Below are 23,655 nucleotides of genomic sequence, written 5' to 3' on the forward strand. Positions count from 1 at the left end.
TTTCGATCACGCTAAACATTAGGGAATTCACCCAGCAGATACCAAATTTTTCTGAGAATTGTTATTATTATTATTATTATTATTATTATTATTATTATTATTATTATTACTACTACTACTACTACTACTACTACTATCATCATCATCATCATCATCTTTCCTCGAGTACATTGTATGGAATGACTTGGGCTGGACTCGGGTGCACTCAGCTTTGCAGGGTGTAAGGAGTTACTTCAATGAGTAGTACTGCTTTCAAGATCTAGAAAGGTTGCAGTAGTTGGGAGAGTGGTGTGTAAATAACAAGTGGTGATGTAGGAAGAAGAAGAATCATAAATACTTTATATCAGTGCTGATGCAGCCTGCAGAATGCACACCAAACCTGTCTGGAGGAATGTAGTGAATCATCTATCTACACAGACCAAACCCCCCCCCCCCCCTCCCCCGTGGGTCCGAGGGCTAGAATAGCCCCGTAGTATTCCGTATTCCTGGGTATGGGAGATAAGATACTGCGTGAGGATGCTGACAGAACTCTACCATCTGGTGAGCAAGATGTATGAGACAGGCGAAATACCCTCAGATTTCAAGAAGAATATAATGATTCCAATCCCAAAGAAAGCAGATGTTGACAGATGTGAAAATTACCGAACTATCAGTTTAATAAGTCACAGTTTCAAAATACTAATGCGAATTCTTTACGGACGAATGGAAAAACCGGTAGAAGCCGACCTCGGGGAAGGCAGTTTGGATTCCGTAGAAATGTTGGAACACGTGAGGCAATACTGACCTTACGACTTACTTTAGAAGAAAGATTAAGGAAAGGCAAACCTACATTTCTAGCATTTGTAGACTTAGAGAAAGCTTTTGACAATGTTGACTGCAATACTCTCTTTCAAATTCTAAAGGTGCCAGGAGTAAAATACAGGGAGCGAAAGGCTATTTACAATTTGTACAGAAACCAGATGGCAGTTATAAGAGTCGAGGGGCATGGAAGGGAAGCAGTGGTTGGGAAGGGAGTGAGACAGGGCTCTAGCCTCTCCCCGATGTTATTCAATCTGTATATTGAGCAAGCAGTAAAGGAAACAAAAGAAAAATTCGGAGTAGGTATTAAAATCCATGGAGAAGAAATAAAAACTTTTGAGGTTCTCCGATGACATTGTAATTCTGTCAGAGACAGCAAAGGACTTGGAAGAGCAGTTGAACGGAATGGACAGTGTCTTGAAAGGTGGATATAAGATGAACATCAACAAAAGCAAAATGAGGATAATGGAATGTAGTCGAATTAAGTTGGGTGATGCTGAGGGAATTAGATTAGGAAATGAGCCACTTAAAGTAGTAAAGGAGTTTTGCTATTTGGGGAGGAAAATAACTGATGATGGTCGAAGTAGAGAGGATATAAAATGTAGACTGGCAATGGCAAGGAAAGCGTTTCTCAAGAAGAGAAATTTGTTAACATCGAGTATTGATTTAAGTGTCAGGAAGCCGTTTCTGTATTTGTATGGAGTGTAGCCATGTATGGAAGTGAAACATGGACGATAAATAGTTTAGGCAAGAAAAGAATAGAAGCCTTCGAAATGTGGTGCTACAGAAGAATGCTGAAGATTAGATGGGTAGATCACATAACTAATGAGGAGGTATTGAATAGAATTGGGGAGAAGAGGAGTTTGTGGCACAACTTGACTAGAAGAAGGGACCGGGTGGTAGGACATGTTCTGAGGCGTCAGGGGATCACAAATTTAGCATTGGGAGGACAGCGTGGAGGGTAAAAATCGTAGAGGGAGACCAAGAGACGAATACACTAAGCAGATTCAGAAGGATGTAGGTTGCAGTAAGTACTGGGAGATGAAGAAGCTTGCACAGGATAGAGGAGCATGGAGAGCTGCATCAAACCAGTCTCAGGACTGAAGACCACAACAACAACAACAACAACAACAACAATTCCTGCATGTCATAAGAGGCGACTAAACGGAGTCTCACATTTTTGGCCTCTGTGATGGTCTCCTGTCGGGTTTGACCTTCATACTTCCAAATTTTTCCAATGCCTATCTCCCTGTGGCATGGGGACTCCCGGCAATGGCCATCTTGCGATGAAGCCTCAGTTCTTTGTGGAGCATTTAAAGGAAAAGTTTGGGGAGGTGGAGGGCTTGTCATAAATGCGCTCTTGGGCAGTTTTGATAAAAACAGCATCCTCTGCCCAGTCACGGGCAGTACTCGCTTGTGACAGATTGAGGGATGTTTCTGTTACTGCCACGCCCCGTAAGAGCTTAAACATAGTCCAGGGCACTATATTCCACAGGGACCTTCTTTTACAGTCTGATGACGAGCTGCACCCCAATTTGGAGTGGTGAGGTGTTAATTTTGCCTGGCGCGTTCATTGGTGTCCGAGGGATAATCAGGTAGCCACTGGTGCCTTCCTCTTGGCCTTCGAGGGTTATATATTGCCTGAGAAGGTCAAGGTGATGGTCTACCACTGTGATGTCAAGCCCTATATCCCTCCCCTGATGAGGTGCTTTAAGCCCTGGAAGTTCGGTCATATGTCTTGACGCTCTGTTTCCAACCTCACATGTTGAGACTGTGGATGCCCATCACATACCAATACTCCATGTGCCCTGCCTCCCATCTGTGTCAACTGCTGAGAGCATCATTCACCTTGCTCGCCAGACTGCAGGATTTTACAGAAAGAGAGGAAAATCATCGACTATAAGACCCTGTACCGACTGGCCTACACTGAGGCAAAAAGGAAATTTGAAAGGCTCCATCTGATGTGCATTTCAATGTCTTACGCTGCCGCTATAACTGCAGTTCCAGCCCCATCCGTTGCACTGGTTCCGGTCAGCACTCAATGCTGTAAGACTACACCTGCCACCTTGATGGTGGGGGGCACTTCCCTCCCTGTTCCTCCTGCACCACCTACTTTGGGAGCAACACCACCCCACCTCCCCACCATCAGGGACGTTTGACCCCACTTCTAAGCTGGAGAAGCGTACCACTTCTTTGGCTCATCTCGCTCGGAAGGAGTCCCTTGGGTCCCTTCCCTTCCTAGGTTTCTCCTAGTGGGCAGGATGACACCCGCCAGTGGCTGAAGTGTCCATAAGCAGCTGATCATGGGGCTTCATGTTTCTCCTCAGTCCCAGAGACTGAATCCATGAAGGCCTCCCAGCCAGAGAAACCAAAGGAGCAGCGAGAAAAGTCAAGAAATAAGACCTCTAAGACCAAGGAAATTGCGTTGGCAACCACCACCACCACTTCCACCACCACCACCACCACCACCACCACTACCTACCAGCTCTGCATCTGAGGATGAGGTGGAGATTCTGGCGTCCTCTGATGACCTCAATCTCACCTGTACCTCAGACGCAATGGTTCTAGACTGAGGCTCTTTTGGTGGTGGTAGGTGACCTGGCGGCGTAATCTGCCTCCTTGGTTCCTTCCCGCCTTTTTCGCCCGTGGACAATGTCATTCTGCAGTGGAATTGAAGCGATTTTTTTTTTTTTTTTTTTTTTTTTTTTTTTTTTTTTTTTTTTTTTCCACCACCTTGCTGAGCTCCGACAACTTATCAGCCTTCACCCTTTTGTCTGCATTGCTCTCCAGGAAACTTGGTTTCCAGCGATGCGAACCCCCCGCCCTCCGTGGCTGTCTGAGTTGTTATAAGAATTGGGCAGCTTATGGGAGGCTATCTGGTAGAGTTTACATCTATGTTCTTAACTCTCTTTGCAGCGAGTGTGTACCTCTTCAAACACCTTTATAGGCTGTCACGGTTCGGGTGTGGATGCCTCAGGCTGTTACTGTCCGCAGTATCTATCTTCCACCGGATGGTGATGTCCCACAGCATGATTGGCTGTGCTGATAGCCCAACTACCGCCACATTTTCTTTTATTGGGTGACTTTACGCCCATAATCCTTTGTGGGGTGGATTGGTGGCAACAGGCCGAGTCACTGTCGTTGAGCAAGTGTTGGCACAGCTCGACCTTTTCCTTTTAAATAATGGTGTCTCCACACATTTCAGTGTGGCGAATGGCATATACTCAGCCATCGACCTTTCGGTCTGCAGCCCAAGCCTTCTACCATCTGTCCAGTGGATTGTGCATGGTGACTTGTATGGTAGTGACCACTTTCTGTCACTGCCACAGCGTCACTCTCCTGGGCGCCTCCCCAGATGGGGACTGGGACTCTATTGCCCTATTGAGCATCTTTTTCATGACGCCATTGATGTGGTGGTTCACACGATAACCACCGGCACGGTTTCTGCAGCGGAATCTGCAGTTCCCTGTTCTTCTGGGTCCTCTCGGTGGAGGATTGTGCCTTGGTGGTCACAAGAGATCGCTGAGGCGATTCGCAATTGCAGGCGGCCCAATGCCTTATTCGCTGCCGGAAGCAGGAGTGCTGGGAAAGGTATGTCTCCACCATTGACATCCGTACCTCTCCATCGCAGGTTTAGGCCAATATTAGGCGGATATATATATATATATATATATATATATATATATATATATATAAACAAAGATGATGTGACTTACCAAATGAAAGTGCTGGCAAACAAACACAAACATACACACAAAATTCAAGCTTTCGCAACAAACTGTTGCCTCATCAGGAAAGAGGGAAGGAGAGGGAAAGACGAAAGGATGTGGGTTTTAAGGGAGAGGGTAAGGAGTCATTCCAATCCCGGGAGCGGAAAGACTTACCTTAGGGAGAAAAAAGGACGGGTATACACTCACACACACACACATATCCATCCACACATATACAGACACAAGCAGTCTTCAAATATGTCTGCTTGTGTCTGTATATGTGCAGTCTTCAAATATGTCTGCTTGTGTCTGTATATGTGTGGATGGATATGTGTGTGTGTGTGTGTGTGTGTGTGTGTGTGTGTGTGTGTGTGTGCGCGAGTGTATACCCGTCCTTTTTTCCCCGTAAGGTAAGTCTTTCCGCTCCCGGGATTGGAATGACTCCTTACCCTCTCCCTTAAAACCCACATCCTTTCGTCTTTCCTTCTCCTTCCCTCTTTCATGATGAGGCAACAGTTTGTTGCGAAAGCTTGAATTTTGTGTGTATGTTTGTGTTTGTTTGTGTGTCTATCGACCTGCCAGCGCTTTCGTTCGGTAAGTCACCTCATCTTTGTTTATATATATATAGACACACACACACACACACACACACACACACACACACACACACACACACACACACTCCCTGTGAGCGTACCTGGGCTTTCACTGAATGGAGCAGTCTATACTGACTCCGACACGATTGCAGAACTCTTAGTGGAGCTTTGCACTTAGAGTTCCGCTTCTACAAATTACCCACTGGCCTTCTGCTCTGTGAAAGAGCAGTTGGAATGTCAGAGCGTTTCATTTCATACGCACCACCTCGAATCGTACAATGCCCCTTTCAGTGAGTGGGAATTCCAAATGTCCTCACCACTTTCCCTGTTACGGATCCGGGGCTGGATCGCATCCACTGTCAGATGTTCAAACACCTGTCAGTGAACTGCCAGTGACGTCTCCTAGACCTTTTCAACCGTGTCTGTGTTGAGGGTGAGTTCCCATCACAATGGTGGGAAAGCATCATCATCCCCATGTTGAAACCTGGCAAGAACCCATTGGGGGTGGACAGCTACCACCCCATTAGCCTCATCAATGTTCTGTGCAAGTTGCTCGAACGCATGGTGAGCCGGAGTTTGGGTTGGGTACTTGAGTCTCAGGGCCTTCTGGCTCTGTCCCAGAGTGGGTTCCATAGGGGCTGCTCTGCCACTGATAATCTGGTTTGCCTGGAAGTCTGCGATCCGTACGGCATTTGCCCGCCATCAGCGTCTGGTTAGTCTCTTTTGACATGCGGAAGGCATACGATAACAACATGGCGGCATCACATCCTCACCACACTTCATGGGTGGGGTCTTCAGGGCCTGCTCCCGATTTTTAATCAAAATTTTCTATCACTTAGTTCCTTCCGCATGCAAGTTGGTCCCTCCCATAGTTCCTCCCGAGCCTAGGAGTATGGGGTCCCGCTAGGCTCTGTCTTGACTGTCTGCCTCTTTTTAGTTGCTATCAGTGGGCTATCTGTGGCTTTTTTGTATGCTGATGACTTCTGCCTGTACTATAGCTCCACTGGCATTGTGGTTTCTGAACGGCAGCTACAGGGCGCAGTCTTTGGCTGTCGCTCACGGCTTCCAGTTCTCGGCCGCCAAGACCTGCGACATGCATTTCTGCCGGCGTCGCGGTGTTTACCCTGAGGCACGGCTTTATCTTGATGGTGAACCTCTTGCCGTGATGGAGACGCATCGGTTTTTTGGGCTTGCTTTTTGATGCCTGGTTGACTTAGCTCCCTCATATTTGGCAGCTTAAAGAAAACGTGTTGGCGCCATCTTAACGCGCTTCGTTGGTTGAATCACACCAGCTGGAGTGCCGATCGGTCTGCCCTTCTATGACTGTATCAGGCGTTGATTCAGTCCCGTCTCGGTTATGTGAGCCTGGCTTACGGTTTGGCATTGCCTTACGCGTTGCGGTTGCTTGACTCCATATTTCACTGCGGAATCAGACTCGCAACTGGAGCTTTTCACACAAGCCCTGTAAACAGCACACTTGCAGAGGCTGGTGTGCCTCCATTGTGGATCCAGTGCCAACAACTACTGGTCGCTTACGCTGCACATGTTTGTAACTTGCCTGGGCATCCAAATTACCATCTCCTGTTCCTCAACTCAGTCGTCCATCTTCCCGAACGACGGCATTGGTCAGGGTGTCCTCTTGCAGTTCGCGTCCAGTCTCTTTTCGCTGGGCTTGAGTTTTTCGCTCTCCCACCTCTTTTCTGGGCCCATATACATCTACCCCTGTGGTATGTGCCCTGTTCATGCCTTCAGCTGGATTTGGCACAAGGCCCAAAAGACTCAGTCCCTCCCGAGGCCCTCCGCCGACACTTTGTTTCCATCCTTGCCACGTTTCCTGGCTCTGCCTTGGTCTATACCGATGGTTCGATGGTTTCTGGTCGAGTTGGATATGCTTTTACTCTTGGGGACTATCTGAACAACGCTCATTGCTGGACGGCAGCAGTGTTTTCACTGCAGAGCTTGTCGCCATCTCTCGCATCCTAGAATATATCCGCTCCTGCCCAGGCAAGTCCTTCGTTATCTGCAGTGGCTCCCTGAGCTATTGACCAGTGTTTTCCTCGCTCACTTCTGATAATGCGTACCCAGGAGTCCTTCCATACTCTTGCCCGTTGCGGCCACTCCATGGTCTTTGTGTGGACCTCAGGTAATGAACGTGTTGACACACTGGCCAAACTGGCTATCAGCGCACCGGCCCTGGAGATTGGCCTTCCAGAATGTGGTCTCTAGTCAGTATTGCGGCAAAATGTCCTTGGTACTTGGAGTGATGAATGGTGCACCCTGCCTTCCCCCAACAAATTTTAGGTTATCAAGGAGACTACAGGTGTGGCACTCCTCCTTGCGAGCCTCCTGCAAAGACTCAGTTGTTCTCTGCCGGCTACACATTGGCCACACCTGGCTGATGCACTGTCATTTATTGCGCCCTGAGAACCAACCTCAATGTCGCTGCGGGTCAGCGTTGACAGTGGTCCACATCTTGTTGGACTGTCCGCTTCTAACTGTGCTCAGACAGACGTTTGCACTGCCTGACACGCTCCCTGCTCTTTTAAAGGATGACGCTGTAATGTCAGGCTTAGTTTTGAGTTTTATTTGAGCAGGGGGCTTTTATCGCTCAATCTGAGGGTTTGTCTGTCTTCCGTCTTGTGAATTGCATCTGGTCTTTGGCCTACGGTTTTTGATTGGGGTTTTTAGTGTGTCTCTTAGTGGTTGGCTTTTCCTTTTTTGTTTCCATGGTCAGCCAACCATTTTATACCTCTGTGTGCCTTTAATTCCTTGTTTTCTAGTCTTTGTGTCTTTCTTGTTCTGTGTTGTCCCTTGTTACCTCCGTTGCTTGTTTTTATTCCTTGTGGGTTTTCGTGATCATGGAGAAAGGGAACCAATGGCCTTTGTAGTCTGGTCCCTTCAACCCCCACAAACCAGCCAACCATAAACCAAAAATTTGAGTAAAACTGAAAGTTGCGGAAATCCCAGTTTCAAGCGTACAAAATATGACAAACATGATGACACTTACTACACTCTTGAACAAACATAAATAACATGCAAAATGTTAAATTTCAGCAATAGATTGAAAATAATAGGACAACCACAAGAAGTTGGTGGTTTCGAGCAAGGACAACCTAGACATGCAACTCTAATGATAATACCACCTTTCCAAAATAAATATTAACCCAAAAATTAAGCACATGAAATTCTCAACATTCAACACAACCAAAAAATGCAAGAAATGAAACCGGGCAAATTTCTCGTGACCTATATAGTTAAAAATGAAGACTCTAATGCCAGTGACCCTCCTACGACATAAAAACCCAGTACAGCAAAGAGAAAGCACACACAGTTCCAAAACCATATCTACTGATTTTACCTGAAACTTGTTACAGCTAAAATGATGTTTCCAGTACCAAAAGTCAACACACACAAATTGTTAAATCCAGTATCCTAACTTTCACTTACGCTATCCAAAAAGAAGTCCACATCACAACAAACCAAAACTGACTCACATAACTAATATAAAAAAATGTGAGAAAACAACAGTGATAAACAAGTATCCAAAGAAAATATTTCTTTTGCTTCAGTATTGTTTTTGGTTAGTTAGCAAAACCAACGAATATGATCATGAAAGATGTGGTGATAGTTTGACTGTAGCAAACCTAAATGTCCAGGGTAGGTTGAAAGGTGACAATTTGGTTGTGAATTGACCAAGTGGGGTCCAAGGCATCAGTTAAAATCTGTTACTGCAATATAACAGCATATCCGTTACTAATTGAAGTTAACTCTGAAAGTATTGGACCTTGAGGCAGTGGTGAAACTGAATAACTTATGGGTTGCTCACATGCCGAATACTTATTGTGCAATAGTATTGTCATTATATTGCGTGAAATGGTGAGGCCAAGAATGGGACAATATTATTGCTTAATATCTATGCCTGGACAATTCAGTGAGGACTAATTGGCATTCCACAACATGTACTGCGACTACTTATGTAGGTGCTGTCTTCATGTACTGCAAAAAGAAAAATGAGGAAGTGACAGTGGGCATAAAAGTGGCTATGAAGGCGTTCTGCACAGGCCTTACTAACACACTAAAAGAACTTGCAACAGAGCTGGACAATTATCGGAAATTTTTAAGGGTGAACAAGGAGTTTTTCAACAAATTAGTGAACCTTGTTACATGCTATGTACACAGAAAAGATACTGTGATAGGGGCAGCAATCAACCTGTGGAAAGATTATCCATTACACTACATTACCTCACATTTTCATCATTCACTGCACTACTGCTACCAACTTTATTGTAACTATACATTGAAGCTGTTTGCACCTGCTTGCAAAAATACATCAAAGTAAATGAAGTGAACACAGTAGCAAAGTTGTCTACCCCAGGGGAAAGGTAAACTACACTGAAGTGCCAAAGAAGCTAGTATAGGCATTCGTATTCAAATATAGAGATTCGTGAACAGGCAGAATACGGTGCTGTGGTCGGCAACAAGTATCTGGTGCAGTTGTTGGATGAGTTCTGCTGCTACAGTGGCAGGTTATCAACATTTAAGTGAGTTTGAACATGGTGTTATAGTCAGCACACGAGCGATGGGACACAACATCTCTGAGGTAGCAATGAAATGGGTATTTTCTTGGATGACCATTTGACAAGTGTACCGTGAATCTGGTGAAACATCAAATTTCCGACATCGCTGCAGCCAGAAAAAGATCCTGCAAGAACGGGGCTAACAATAACTGAAGAGAATCGTTTAAAATGACAGAAGTGCAACCCTTTCACAAATTGTTGCAGATTTCAATGCTGGAACATCAACAAGTGTCAGTATGTGAACTGTTCAATGAAACATCATCAATATTGACACAAAGTCTATTGCCTCGCCTGCGCCCATCAACACTGACATTGGACTGTTCAGGACTGGGAACATGTTGCTTGGGTGGACGAGTCTCATTTCAAATTATATCGAGTGGATGGATGTGCAGGTATGGAGAGAACAACATGAATCTATGGACCCTGCATATCAACAAGAGACTGTTCAAGCTGTCAGAGGCTCTGTAATTTGGAGTGAAATGGGACCCCTGATACATCTAGATAAGTCTGACAGGTGACATGTACTGATGATCTGCATCCGTTCATGTCCATTGTGCATTCCGATGGACTTGGGCAGTTCCAGCAGGACAATGTGATACCCCACGTGTCCAGAATTGCTACAGAGTCACTCCAGGAACAATGTTCTGAGTTAAAACACTTCCACTGGCCACAAAACTCTGCAGACATAAACTTTATTGAGCATACCTGGGATAAGCCTGCCAGGCTAGCTGTACGGTCTAGCAAGCTGCTTCCCGAGCTGTAAGGTGTGCCAGTCCCTGGCACAAATCCGCCAGCCAGATTAGTGTCAAGGTCTGGATTGCCAGACAGCCTGTGGATGGTTTTTAAGGCTGTTTTCCATCTGTCTTGGCGAATGCGGGCTGGTTCCCTGTATTGCGTCTCAGTTATGCTGTGTCGGCGATTTCTGCGTAAACGCCATTTTCATGTGCTCATACACCATAATTACTCTAACATGCAAACGTTTGGGGTTACAGTTGGCTGCACGAGACGTTCCCAGGGGGGTCCACTCAGGGCTGAACCCACAATAACCCTGGGTTCGGTGTTGGGCAGCAGTGGGGTGGGTGGACTGCTGTGTGGGGTTGTGAACTACTGAGGGCTACAGCGGGACAAAGCCTCTCCATCATTTCTAGGTCCCCAGTGTAATACAATACATTATCTGAGATGCCTTGCAATGTGTTGTCCAGAAGAGACCCCCCCGGCTCCCCCTTGTACTCCTACGGATTTGTGGATAGCCCTGCAGGTTTCATGGTATCAGTTCTCTCCAGCACTACTTTAGGTGTTAGTTGAATCCATGCCACATCGTGTTGTTGTACTTCCACATGCTCGTGAAGTCCCTACACGATATTAGGCAGGCATACCAGTTTTTTTGGCTCTTCAGTGCATATCAGAAAAGTGGATTTTGTGGGAAGAGTCGAATAATGAATTTGCAAAGTAAAGGGTAGCTCCCTGTCATACAATGTGCAAATTGCTTGAAGTACTCAGAGCTTGACAAATTTGTTACTGGAGACATACTTGTTGAAGATGTTCTTAAACCATGGAATCTGCCCATTAACCATTTCTTTGCCGGCATTTGCTGCGTTGTGTCAATTTTCTGGCATTCACAGGTGCATGTTATGCCATTGTGGTCCTCAGACACTAGTTCCTGGTGTAGTTTGTATGCAAGTTCCAGTAAATCATCTCTGGCAGCCTGTGCTGCCTTCCTACATTATTTTATTAGAAGTGTTTCCAGTGGTACCTCCGTTTCAGAAATTTCCGAGTCCTGAAAAAAAGAGCTAATTAAAAATATACAACATATTATCTAGTTATTTAGCAATTCCTAGACCCAACGCATTTCAGCTGCCTATGACTGCCACAGAATGGAATTGTGTGACATAACAGTTTAGTAAATCACAGCAGTTACTAATTACAGATTAAACATGTTTACTGTACAATTAATGATGTACACACACTGTTTACAATGTATGTCTTCAAGCTGTAACTACTGTAGCATACTGAATAGAACAGTTAAGCTGTTTGGAAGCTAATATGATCTTATGTATATACAGAAAACAGTTATAATAAAAATAAACATCTATGCTCACTGGACAGCTGACCTGATCTCATTTGTCAATTCTGAGAACTGATAAAAGTCAAATAAACACATCTGCTTACTATCTTGATGCTATGTTCTTCAATTTCCTCAGCAACTGTGGACAGTGAGGAACTCCCTGAAAGTACCACATGATACTTCCATACATATCGTCCAGCTGGCTTTCTGATTTTGTGTTGTTGACTTCTTTTAGTTCTTTCTGAAAATTTGTATTTAGTAAACTGAATTTCTTTTTATATTGTCCTTAATAGGTGATGGATAAATTTCTTGATAAACTTTTAAGAGTACATTGCAGTCCTGATTTTTCAAGTCTTTGCTCATATGTTCTTCGGATTTCACTTTCTAGAATGCCTGAAGCAATCTATAAACTAAATATATTACTGTAGAGGGTGGGTAGGTATTGCTGTATATATGCCATAAATAATTCAACCTTCTGAATGAACAAATAAGCAGTTGCAATGCTATTTCTCTGCACATAAATATGCTTAATGTTGTTTGTTTCTACAGTTAATTACTGAATAAGTATTATGTATGTAATCATACTACTCACTTGACTGCACTTCACCAAATGATACATTTCCTGTATTTTCCTGTGTATTCATATTCATATGATGTTGCTGGATTTGTAGCTAACATGTCTGCAAATCATGAAGGCTCAGTGGAACTGCCTTTTATTGTGCACTACCACTGTTACTCATTACAATATATTGAGTGAGCAGCAATATTTTTAAAGCACTGCAATCTTCTCCAGTACATTGCACAAACTTTCAACACCGCTCTCAGATGGTCATTTTTATTGCACAGTCTTCAATATTGCAGAATAAATATTGAATGTGTGAGACCCTCTTGAAAATTACTTTTTAATTTGACTGTCTTGCAAAATTTATTACAATTAATTGCTAGGGTTCAGTGTTAATAAATGCACAATACATTCCTTCATTTATTGTGAGCTGCTTGTGTATTGAATATTCATAGACTGCCTCATTTTACTTCTCAAAAGGTACTGGTTTCTTGTCATCTACATGCAACAATGACTGAATGCATTGGTACTGCAGTGAGCTGTGAATAGACAATTGTCACACACTGATAGTAAAAAAAAGGTTCTTAAAATGAACAGCAGCATGCTAGTTTGACTACTTATGCTTTACAAATTTCTCTCTCACAGAAGTGGTGGTTATCTAGTAGGAGATGTACTTTGGCTTTACAACTGTATCTTCTGTATCACAATAGATAGACGATAAACAGAGTGACAGTGTCCTGCGTTTTATATTATTACAATAAAATGTCTAGCTAGAAAATATTGGTTACTGAAAATTTAGACCTTTAAACTGAGCAGAGGAGATAGTGCATGAGGATATTTTCTGGCTTCTGTCGCTCTCCAAAATCAATACACCACCAAAACTGACGAAAAGAAAAGAGACAGCCCCCTCATAAAAATTTACTAGTATGTCGCTCCCTTTGCAACCAAAATTTATTATACTCGCATGTAATGGAAGAAGACACATCTGTGACTGTTGACAACCAGTACACCATGGCCCATGATGCTAGAGGAGCTCAAAGGAAGAGCTCAGCTGTAGTATGTGCAGTCGGTAAGGAATTTGTATAAGTATTGCCTATTAATAGATTATATTTTTAAACAGTCACAGCATTCCTTTCTCCGCTCACTGTATTTGTTTTGCAAGATTAGACTGCTTTAGCAGTCAATTTGTCTGCTAATCTCATAAAATTGTAACGTGTTTCATGATTTTTCAGAGGTGAAGTGTACTCAGGCAATGACCAGTATGCAGGTGAGCCATCAGGGATGTATCATCATCAGCAGCAACAGCAACAACAACAACAACAACAGCAGCAGCAACAGCAGCAGCAACAGCAACAACTCTACTCACCATCTGCACAGCAACAAACACAGTATGAGGTCACTCAGCCACAACAGCAGCAGTCAGAACCTAGTTTTGATCAGCAGTACGAGCAGCCAGCTACTCCACTTAACATGAGAATCCGTGTTACTCGTTCACGAGCACGTAGTGCAAATGGTAGGTCTCAGTCTCATTACATTTTTTGCAGATGGTACTGTTGTTGTGTTGACTGGTCCCAGTATGTAGAACATCTGTGACTGAATCAGATAACAAAATAATTGATAGCTGATTGTTTTCAAAATAGCTACCTTAGCAATAACAAACCAGAAAGTCAGCTTGGTCGTGCCATGTGTCTCATCCACTGCTATTATAGTGCTCAGCGGACAACAGTTGTGGCCATTAAAGTAATATTTGTGGTTATGTTACCTCATGTACTTTATTCTGTTTAAAGAATGTCTGCAACTAATAGTGAAAGTGAGCAGAAAAAGCCAAAACAGTGCTGCAGGTTGAGAGGAAACATAGAAAGAGTTCAGTACTGAACTGCACAGCTGCTGCTATGGTTGATGTGCAGATAAGAGCAAACTGACAGCTCCACCCCATTGCATATATATATCAATCACACTGTCACTCTGATGTTCAACAGAGGGCTTCCAGTCTCTCCCATTTATATGCTGTATTCAAAACTAATAGTCAGAAACTTGTCTTTCATTTGGGTAATTTGTGTTAAATTAGTAATTTACTCCTCATTTCACTTATTGGAGTACAGCTGTTATCTTTTAGTTTTTTAGCTGGTACTTCTAATCATTCACATAGTAAGGGGGCACTATGACTAATGCACTGGATGCACACTTGGGTGGGTGGGAGGGGGGGGGGGGGGGGGGAGCAGGATCCAACCCACAACTGGCCACCCAGATTTAGATTCTCTGTGATTACTGAAATAACCAAGATGATTCTTTTGAAAAGGGCGTAGTCACTTTCCTTCTCCTTCTGTTCCATGTACCTTTAATTTCCTGTCTCATTATGATGTTAAATCTTTTTTTTTTTAAAAAAAGCTCTTTCTATTTTGTTTTGCAGACATTGTCTCCAACTTTCATTTTTCATCATATTCCTGAAAAATGCCTGTTATAATGCAGTAAAATATTTCTGGTTCAATGGAACATAAAAAAACATCAAATATCAGTTTCATTGCATAATGATTTGGTGATGTCATGTATGAAATCATATGTGCACAAACAGAAAGAGAACAGAACAGTACACAGACAGAAGTTCTTTTGTGTCTACACTATTTTTTGGAATTTCAGGTGTGGTGACAGACCAATATATAGTGTAACCCGAGACCTACATTGGGTTGAAAAGTGACAGTTTGATTGGTAGTTGGCAAGCACTATCTAACATTTCATTTAACCCAATATCTGTGAATTCTGTAGTGCATTTCGCATGCTGTATTTTTCTAACTTGCCTTAGTTTTTGTGCATGAGAAGGTAGTGTTTCACTATATTTTTTTCATTATTTTTTTTGGAATTTTTATCGCTTAAAAACATGTCTGATGCATAATGAAACCTTCTTGTTGCCAGTTAGTGTCTTTGTTTCTACATGCATAACAGTATTACATGTTATCATTCAATAGTCTTTTTTGTTATTATTCTGTTTAGATGTAGGAATGATGATTGGTTTTTCTGTTGTTTTCACACTGTAGGTTTGTAGGGGAAAAAAAATTGTTTATCTCTCTATTGCAGTCCACAGGAGTTTGAAGGGAGCTGATTGACATCTCTAACGCTTATTTCCTATGAAACAGTTAGATGCCTAACATTTTCAACTTAACGTACAGTTAATCTGCGAAATTGGACAATTCAGTAATATGCCAAACTAGATTTTGTTTCTCTACTTGAGCGTTCTTTTTCATTTATTTATTTACAGTTTTTTTCAGATATCTATTTATCTTTAACTCCCACTTGTAATTCTAGAGAGAGATTTTCTTAAATTTCTGTGAGTTTTCCCTCCCAAATAACTGTGTACCAAAGACATTTTTGCCAGGTCTTGAATCCAGAATAAAGAATGTTCATGACACTTAAGTGAGGGATTGCAGTGCTTATATTATGCTTTTAATTCACAAGCACTAGTGTGCTATTTATCAACAGTCATTCTGACTTAATATTCTACAAAATTTCAAATCTTACTTAGTAATTTCATGGTAACAGTCATTCCATTGTGCCATACCAGCCCTTGCAATACATACAAGATATCAGTTCTTTTCTAAGAGTAAGAGTGCACAAAATTTTTTAACAAGTAACTTTAATTTTTGCCACTTTTGTTAAAATACTCATTCTAAATTGCAATTTCTTCCCCCCTCCAATTTCACAAATGACTAATGTCAGCCATTGACTAGTGGCTAGAGACAATTTTTCCCAAATAACAATTGTAAATGCTTCAAAAATAAATCAGAAGCAGTGTCCATGAATGGATTATGATGGGTAGAAATTAGTGCTATTCTGTATAAATTATAAACATAGATATGACATTGTGAAATCTGTTAACAGTGTTTAAAAGAAGCATGCACCGAATGACAGAGGATAATGAGTTTGAAAATTGATTAGAACAGTAATCAGATGGAGTAAATTATTTAACAAAGGGAACACTAGATGGTGAAAAAGTAGTGAACAGTGCGAGACACCTGGCTGAAAATGACTTAAAAGTTCATGGTGCCCTCCATCGGTAATGATGGAATTCAGTATGGTGATGGTCCACCCTTATCCTTGATGACAGCTTCCATTCTAGCGCATATGTTCAACCAGGTGATGGAAGGTTTCTTGGGGAATGGCAGCCCATTCTTCACGGAGTGCTGCACTAAGGAGAGGTATCGATGTCGGTCGGTGAGGCCTGGCATGAAGTCGGCGTTCCACAACATCCCATAAGTGTTCTATAGGATTCAGGTCAGGACTCTGTGCAGGCTAGTCCATTACGGGGATGTTATTGCCATGTAACCACTCCGCCACAGGCCATGCGTTATGAATAGGTCCTCAGTTGTGTTGAAAGATGCAGTCACCATCACCAAATTGCTCTTCAATAGTGGGAAGCAAGAAGGTGCTTAAAACATCAATATAGGCCTGTGCTGTGATAGTGCCACACATAACAACAAGGGGTGCAAGCCCCCTCTGAAAAACAGCAGCACACCAAAACACCACCACCTCCAAGTTTTATTGTTGGCAGTACAAGCTCTGACAAATTATGTTCACCGGGCATTCACCATATCCACACCATGCCATCGGATCGCCACATTGTGTACCGTGATTCGTCACTCCATACAACATTCTTCCACTGTTCGATCGTCCAATGTTTACAATCCTTACACCAAGTGAGACATAATTTGGCATTTACTGGCGTGATGTGTGTCTTATGAGCAGCCGCTCAGCCATGAAATCCACGTGTTCTCACCTCCGGCCTAACTGTCATAGTTCTGGCAGTGGATCCTGATGCAGTTTGGAATTTATGTGTGATGGTCTGGATAGATGTATGCCTATTACACATTATGACACTCTTCGACTGTTGGCAGTCAGTCAGTCAACAGACGAGGTTGACCTGTACGCTTTCGTGCTGTATGTGTCCCTTCACGTTTCCACTTTACTATCACATTGGAAACAGTGGACCTAGGGATGTTTAGGAGTGTGGAAATCTTACGTACAGATGTATGGCACAAGTGACACCCAATCACCTGACCATGTTCGAAGTATGCGAGTTCCGCGGATTGCCCCATTCTGCTCTCCCACGATGTCTAATGACTACTGAGGTTGCTGATATGGAGTACCTGGCAATAGGTGGCAGTTCAATGCATCTAATATGAAAAATATATGTTTTTGGGGGTGTCTGGATACTTTTGATCACGTAATTTGTATATACATTCATTAAAAAAGAACAACTCAAATTGGAATAAAACAGGACAAAAAATAAGTATTTTTGATGTTTTGGTAATTTATACTTTTTATGATGGGGATAGATGTGTCAAACAATGAATGTAAGAAGGGTTTGTCAGGAATAACCTCCTTTTCCATCAGTCTACTGACTGGTTTGATGCGGCCCGCCACGAATTCCTTTCCTGTGCTAACCTCTTCATCTCAGAGTAGCACTTGCAACCTATGTCCTCAATTATTTGCTTGACGTATTCCAATCTCAGTCTTCCTCTACAGTTTTTGCCCTCTACAGCTCCCTCTAGTACCATGGAAGTCATTCCCTCATGTCTTAGCAGATGTCCTATCATCCTGTCCCTTCTCCTTATCAGTGTTTTCCACATATTCCTTTCCTCTCTGATTCTGCGTAGAACCTCCTCATCCCTTACCTTATCAGTCCACCTAATTTTCAACATTCGTCTATAGCACCACATCTCAAATGCTTTGATTCTCTTCTTTTCCGGTTTTCCCAGAGTCCATGTTTCACTATCATACAATGCTGTACTCCAGACGTACATCCTCAGAAACTTCTTCCTCAAATTAAGGCCGGTATTTGATATTAGTAGACTTCTCTTGGCCAGAAATGCACCTTCAAACTTAGGATGATACTATAGAAATGCGATGAACTTACAGCATTACAGCATTAAAGACACTATAGTCAACCTAAAAAGATAGTGATGATCACAGAGAAACAGCAGCGCAGCTGGTGTTTTGCTGGTTAGTCCAGGAATGGCAGTTTGATTTTGCTCGTTGCTTATTATACCTGAAAATACTTACCATGACAAAGCATCATGATGATATGCCTTGTGAGAATGGCCAGTTTCACCATCTCTTTACTGTGAAAAGAGGTGACTCAGCAATCAAAAAGGAAGGGAAACCTGCCAGTAGAATTAGCCATTTAATGGTATGTCAAAACAAAGGATTTGCTGAAATTGTTTGGTTAAGTGAGTGTGTATTTCATTACAAATTCAAAGATTCAGGATTTATTCCGTAGATGTTATTACTTTTTAAAGATGTTACCATGACTTTCACTGCCAAAACTATCCGTGTGACAAATTCCAGTTACACAATGTGTTCGTGTGTGTGTGTTTTTTTTTTTTTTACCGCATGTAAACACAGATGAATTTCAGGTAGTAGAAAGTGTATTGCATCATTGTGGATGACTTTGATTACAGTGTTGTATTTGAAATACTGTGATTTTTAACAGTATTATAAATATACAAGAATGTGTATTACACACGAACTATTCAGTATGGATTTTACGTAACATGATAGGATGAGGCATAGCAGTTTCAGAGTCACATTGGTAACAAAATTAGTTTCTATACCTGCAAGGAATAGAATTTCTCAGTATCGAAGAATAATTTTGAGGTTGTGATGAAGTAATTATTTTTTCTGGTGTGGATAATTTTTTTAGAAAAGGAATCAAAACTAGTTTAGCTTACCATAGTTCTTCATAACAGTAATATTACTTGGTTTTACATAAATGCGTACTTACGTATGCTTTTGTGTTCAGTCTCATAAAATAAGTGTCTGATTAAAAAGTGGGGAACTGTGAAGGTGTTAAAGGTAAATGTTTTGAAAAAGTGGGAGCAAAGTGAAAACTGGTCGTTGTTACCCATAAGTTGTATTTGCTTGTATAGGTGTGTGATAACTATTTAGTTGTTCCTTAGAGATAGAATTTTCTTTATCCCCCCCCCCCCCCCCCCTCCATTGTCAAGTGGTGATTGTCATGTGATTGCTACTGCCATCCTTATGCAGCTCTACTGCCATCCTGTAATGCCACTGGTGCTCATGCCAGCACCATTTACAGTAATGTTTTCATTGCAAACCTACCACATCTGTTTCAGCCTTCCAGTGACTGGTACTGAGCTGCACTTTTTTGTATGCCACTGCCTTGTAAGAAATTTTTATCTCAATCACTTCGCCTTGCAACACCAGGGGATACACAAAATACCAGTGGGTGTGGATAGTTTTATGTGACGTAGACCATGCTTATTCTTCAACAGTGCCATGTAGAATTCAGGTGAGTTTCCACCTACAGTATCCTGAAAAATCATCGGTAACAGAACATGCTCTGGGAAATTAATACTGAGTTACATATCTTCGAGACATCTGTTATTAAACAGACAAATGGTTTCTGGGCGAGCATATGAAAGGAGCAATTGAGATAAAATTTTCTGACAACAGTGTCAACAAAGATGGTGGCCTGGAGCCAAGCACAGTTTAGAACCTGCACATCGGAAGTTTGAAGATGTAGTGGTGATTGCACAATGAAAACATTACCATATACGAGACATGTTCAGAAAGTAAGTGTAGTAGACTTTTATATTTTTTAGAGAAAGTGTATTTGAAAAATAATTACAGGATATTGTTGATACCCTCGTCTACTATTTTTCCACATAATCATCATTCCGTTCCGTGAATGTGGTGAGCCAGGGCACAACCTTCTTTATGCCCTCCTCGAAGAACTCCCCTTCTCACACGATGAAACTCTTTGTGCTCTTGCCTGTTGCTTGAAAATTTGATTCCACTTGTGTGTGCATTAAGGGAGAGGAAAAAATGATGACCTGAAGGTGCTAAAATGGGAATATTGGGGGGGGGGTTCAAAGCATCCCAATCAAATAAGTCTGAGATTGCCTTGATAGTTGTGGCTGTGTGAGTACAGGTGTTGGTGTGCAACAAGCACACTCCCCTCTGTTTATTTTGAATGCTCCTTTTGAGTTTTTTATAGGATGTCACAATATCATTGTGCTTTCATGACCACCCTTTCAGGCAGAAATTTAACCAAAATGATGCCTTTTTGGACCAAACCACTGAGGCCATGATTTTTTGCTTAAAATTGTGGTTTTGAATGTTGAAGTGGTGTGACACCACTGTGACAACTGTTTTTTCTTCTCTCTTCCCCCCCCCCCTCCCCCCACCCCCACCCCCCACCCCTCCCGGTCATGTAATGAGCCACCCACTTTTCAACTCCAGTCACAGTAGAGCTCAGAAAATCCTTACCTTCCAGTTCAGGTCTCACACACACAAACCTCACGAGAACTATAGACCCAATTTTTCTTGTGCTGCTCTGTCAGCAACTTTGGGACCAATCTGGCCTGCATTTTCTAGTATTGTAACGTTTCTGTGAGTGTCTTATATGTGAGAGCTCTGAAGAATTATGGAACTATTGCAGAAATTTCATCCACTGTCAATTGCCAGTATTTTGATTTCCCCAATTTTTTTGCATCAACTCACTGGTCAGAATGGAAAATCTTCCATTCCACTGTTTGTAATGAACATTTGTTCTGCCACCAGTGAATTCCCTACACTTAAACACACCCATTCTCTTCATAACATCTTTGCTGCACACTGTTATTTCTTCTGCGACTAGGAAGTTCATCACAGCATGTCTCTACACACTTGGCGGGATTTTGTTACTGACATCTTTCGCACAACTGGACACTCCAATGTGAATTTACATACTACCACATTCCTTCGATGCTTAGTCCAGTCAGAAGATCCCCCTCTATTGCTCAGCATTGCCAGCCCTAAAAAAAAAACCTGTTACAGTAACGGTACACTTATTTTCTGAACACACCTCATATGGTACTGGAGTGAGAGCCAGTGATGTCACAGATGGCAGTGCACCTATATAAAGACAGCAGCAGCCACAACTTAACGGTAGCCGAGAAGCACTCGAACAAAAGCTTGTGGACATTTAACCACTTCACTCTACTGGAAGCTTGAGAAAATTTTGTCAGTATGTATTGCTGTGAAACCATTCATTTGTACACGATTGTTATGTATCCTACTGAAACCGTATTGTTAGTACAATCTTCACTATACTTGATAATACAGTAATCTTTTGTTCCGTAGCTGCAGCAGCTGCTGCCGCTGCTGGTATAACTCCATCTACACCAGTTGCTCCTCCACCACCACCACCAAAGCGTGTGCTTGCAAGTGAAGAACCTAGGAGACGTCGACCTGGCCGCAAACCCATTTCAGAAATGCTGTCTGAAGATGAAACTTGTCTCTATTTTGTGGTCCGTCAGGGCAAGATATCACTCCAGGTGACATATGTGTTAGATTTTTTTCTTTGTGGATTTTAATTATGCTTATGTGATTTATCAAAGGCTCATGGCATTTTTCTAAATAAAAAAGTCTACTTATAGCTGAGGTGACTCGGTTTGTAATTGTAGGAAATGAGATTTTTTTGTGATATAGGTGATTGTGGATGACTGGATCGAGTCTTACAAGAGCAATCGTGATTCTGCCCTGCTTGCATTAATGCAATTCTTCATCAACGCTTCTGGTTGTAAGGGAAAGATCACACCTTCCATGCAGTCCTCAATGGAACATGCTGCTATCATCAGAAAGATGACAGAGGAGTTTGATGAAGTATGATTACAGTTTTCGGTAATTCTTCCTTAAGGTCATTCCGTTCAACTTATAAATGTACATTTTAATGCATTCACTTGCAAGTTTGTTCCTTAAATGTACTGATGCAGAGTATTGCAAAATATGATGCTTGCTTAATTGCTCATCTGCCCGTATCTTTTGTTGTGTATTTAAAGCTTGTTATGTTAGGCATATTACCTGTGTAATTACTGTTACTGAATTATTTATTCACAGAATTATTGTAATATTAGCTTTTAACCATTTTCATTTATTTTGTATTTGCTGATAATTTTCATAGTATTTCTATCTGTCCGCCTTACGCTGTGTGGTTGATAGTATGAGCTTTTTTTGTGTTTTATTTCATACTGTATATGTTTTATACCTAGTACGCTATTCCAGGGTCAATAATAGCTGACATTTCAGGAATTGCTTCCATATATTTAACTCATATGTGTTACATTGGCATGAATTATATTTGAAATGACAATTGTAATTTATCTGAGGAAGGTGAGAAGGTGTCTGTTCAAAATATTCCATTATTTCATACCTAGAAAACTGTGATGACGGCATCTAACAAATTAACTTTTTTTTTAACTGATTCCCAGCTTGTTTGTACTATTGAGGGAAAGGGGAAAAGTAGATATAATTTTTAGATATACTTTCAAGCAAATGATTACTGAAATAGCATTTTAGAGTTTAGAATTAATTCAGAATATAGTTGTATCCAATAAAAGTAGCAGTTTCCAAACATACGCTGTCAGAACAAAAAGAATACATTGCCACCTAGCTGGATAACCAGGAATGTGTTTTTTTTAGGCATTCAACAAGTGAGCCAAAATTACAGCATTAGTGGCATCTTTTAACTGCCACATATTACTTAAATTGCTTTATGTCTGTTCTTTGCATAAATAATCAGTTTTTCCAACTCTCAAATTAATAACTTTATCTCTAGGCTTAGCTTCAAAATCATGCTTTCCCACTGAATCTTCTGTCTCTTTTTTCACAAAAGGCCATACAGTTCTCATATTCCATTTTAAAGTCAAAGAGGATAGAAAGTGCATTTTTGTGATTGTCTTTGAAACCTTGTTTTCAAAACATAAATTTATAATTGGTTTGCATTTCACCCTTTGTCCACATGTAGACACATTGACATGGCTCTAAATGGCACACCTGTGTAGAATGAAGAAGACTGTGCTGAATTTGTGTTAATATTCTGCATCTTGTTCCCTGTTTGCAAGGCTTGTTCCCGTGGTTTACATTCTTTTGTACACTCTAATAAGTTGCCAGCAAGAAGAAATACTTGTATGTGGTTAGAATTGTCCATGAATGACCTTTCTCTCATCTTCTTTTCTAATATCCGTTGCTGTTTGCTGTGGGATGCTGCTTTAGTAGTTCATGATACTCAGATTGAAGTAAATAGCAACATTGATGACTCGTGTAGTGTGGGTAATTGTGTAGTGCTTCACACACTGGTGTCACATCCATTATTTGACTTGTTCAGCTGAGCAGAATAGCCTTTTTTGATGCTGAGCGCTCTTAGCAGCTTCAGTACCTCCAGAATGTGTCGTCTCCGAGTAGAAGATGATCAGCCTATCCTGATCTGGTGTAAGATGATCCCCGACAGTTGCAGAGTAGGCTGACTGCATCAGCTTTGCTTCCTACTTCAATCAATCAGGTGAAGCCATTT

At 41.8% G+C, this 23,655-nt stretch overlaps 1 protein-coding gene across 2 annotated transcripts in view; it reads left to right on the forward strand.

Moving 5' to 3' along the window:
• The window catches only part of LOC124713847 (cohesin subunit SA-1), a 148,502-nt gene that overhangs the window by 11,914 nt on the left and 112,933 nt on the right, over positions 1–23,655 (forward strand). For both annotated transcript variants that reach the window (XM_047242977.1, XM_047242978.1), the window contains exons 3-5: positions 13,541–13,821; positions 21,447–21,640; positions 21,795–21,968. In XM_047242977.1, coding sequence (XP_047098933.1) covers positions 13,541–13,821; positions 21,447–21,640; positions 21,795–21,968 — 649 coding nt within the window. The remainder of the gene's footprint in view (positions 1–13,540; positions 13,822–21,446; positions 21,641–21,794; positions 21,969–23,655) is intronic.

This window comes from Schistocerca piceifrons, chromosome 1 (genome assembly GCF_021461385.2).
Source record: "Schistocerca piceifrons isolate TAMUIC-IGC-003096 chromosome 1, iqSchPice1.1, whole genome shotgun sequence".
Taxonomy (NCBI): Eukaryota; Metazoa; Arthropoda; class Insecta; order Orthoptera; family Acrididae; genus Schistocerca; species Schistocerca piceifrons.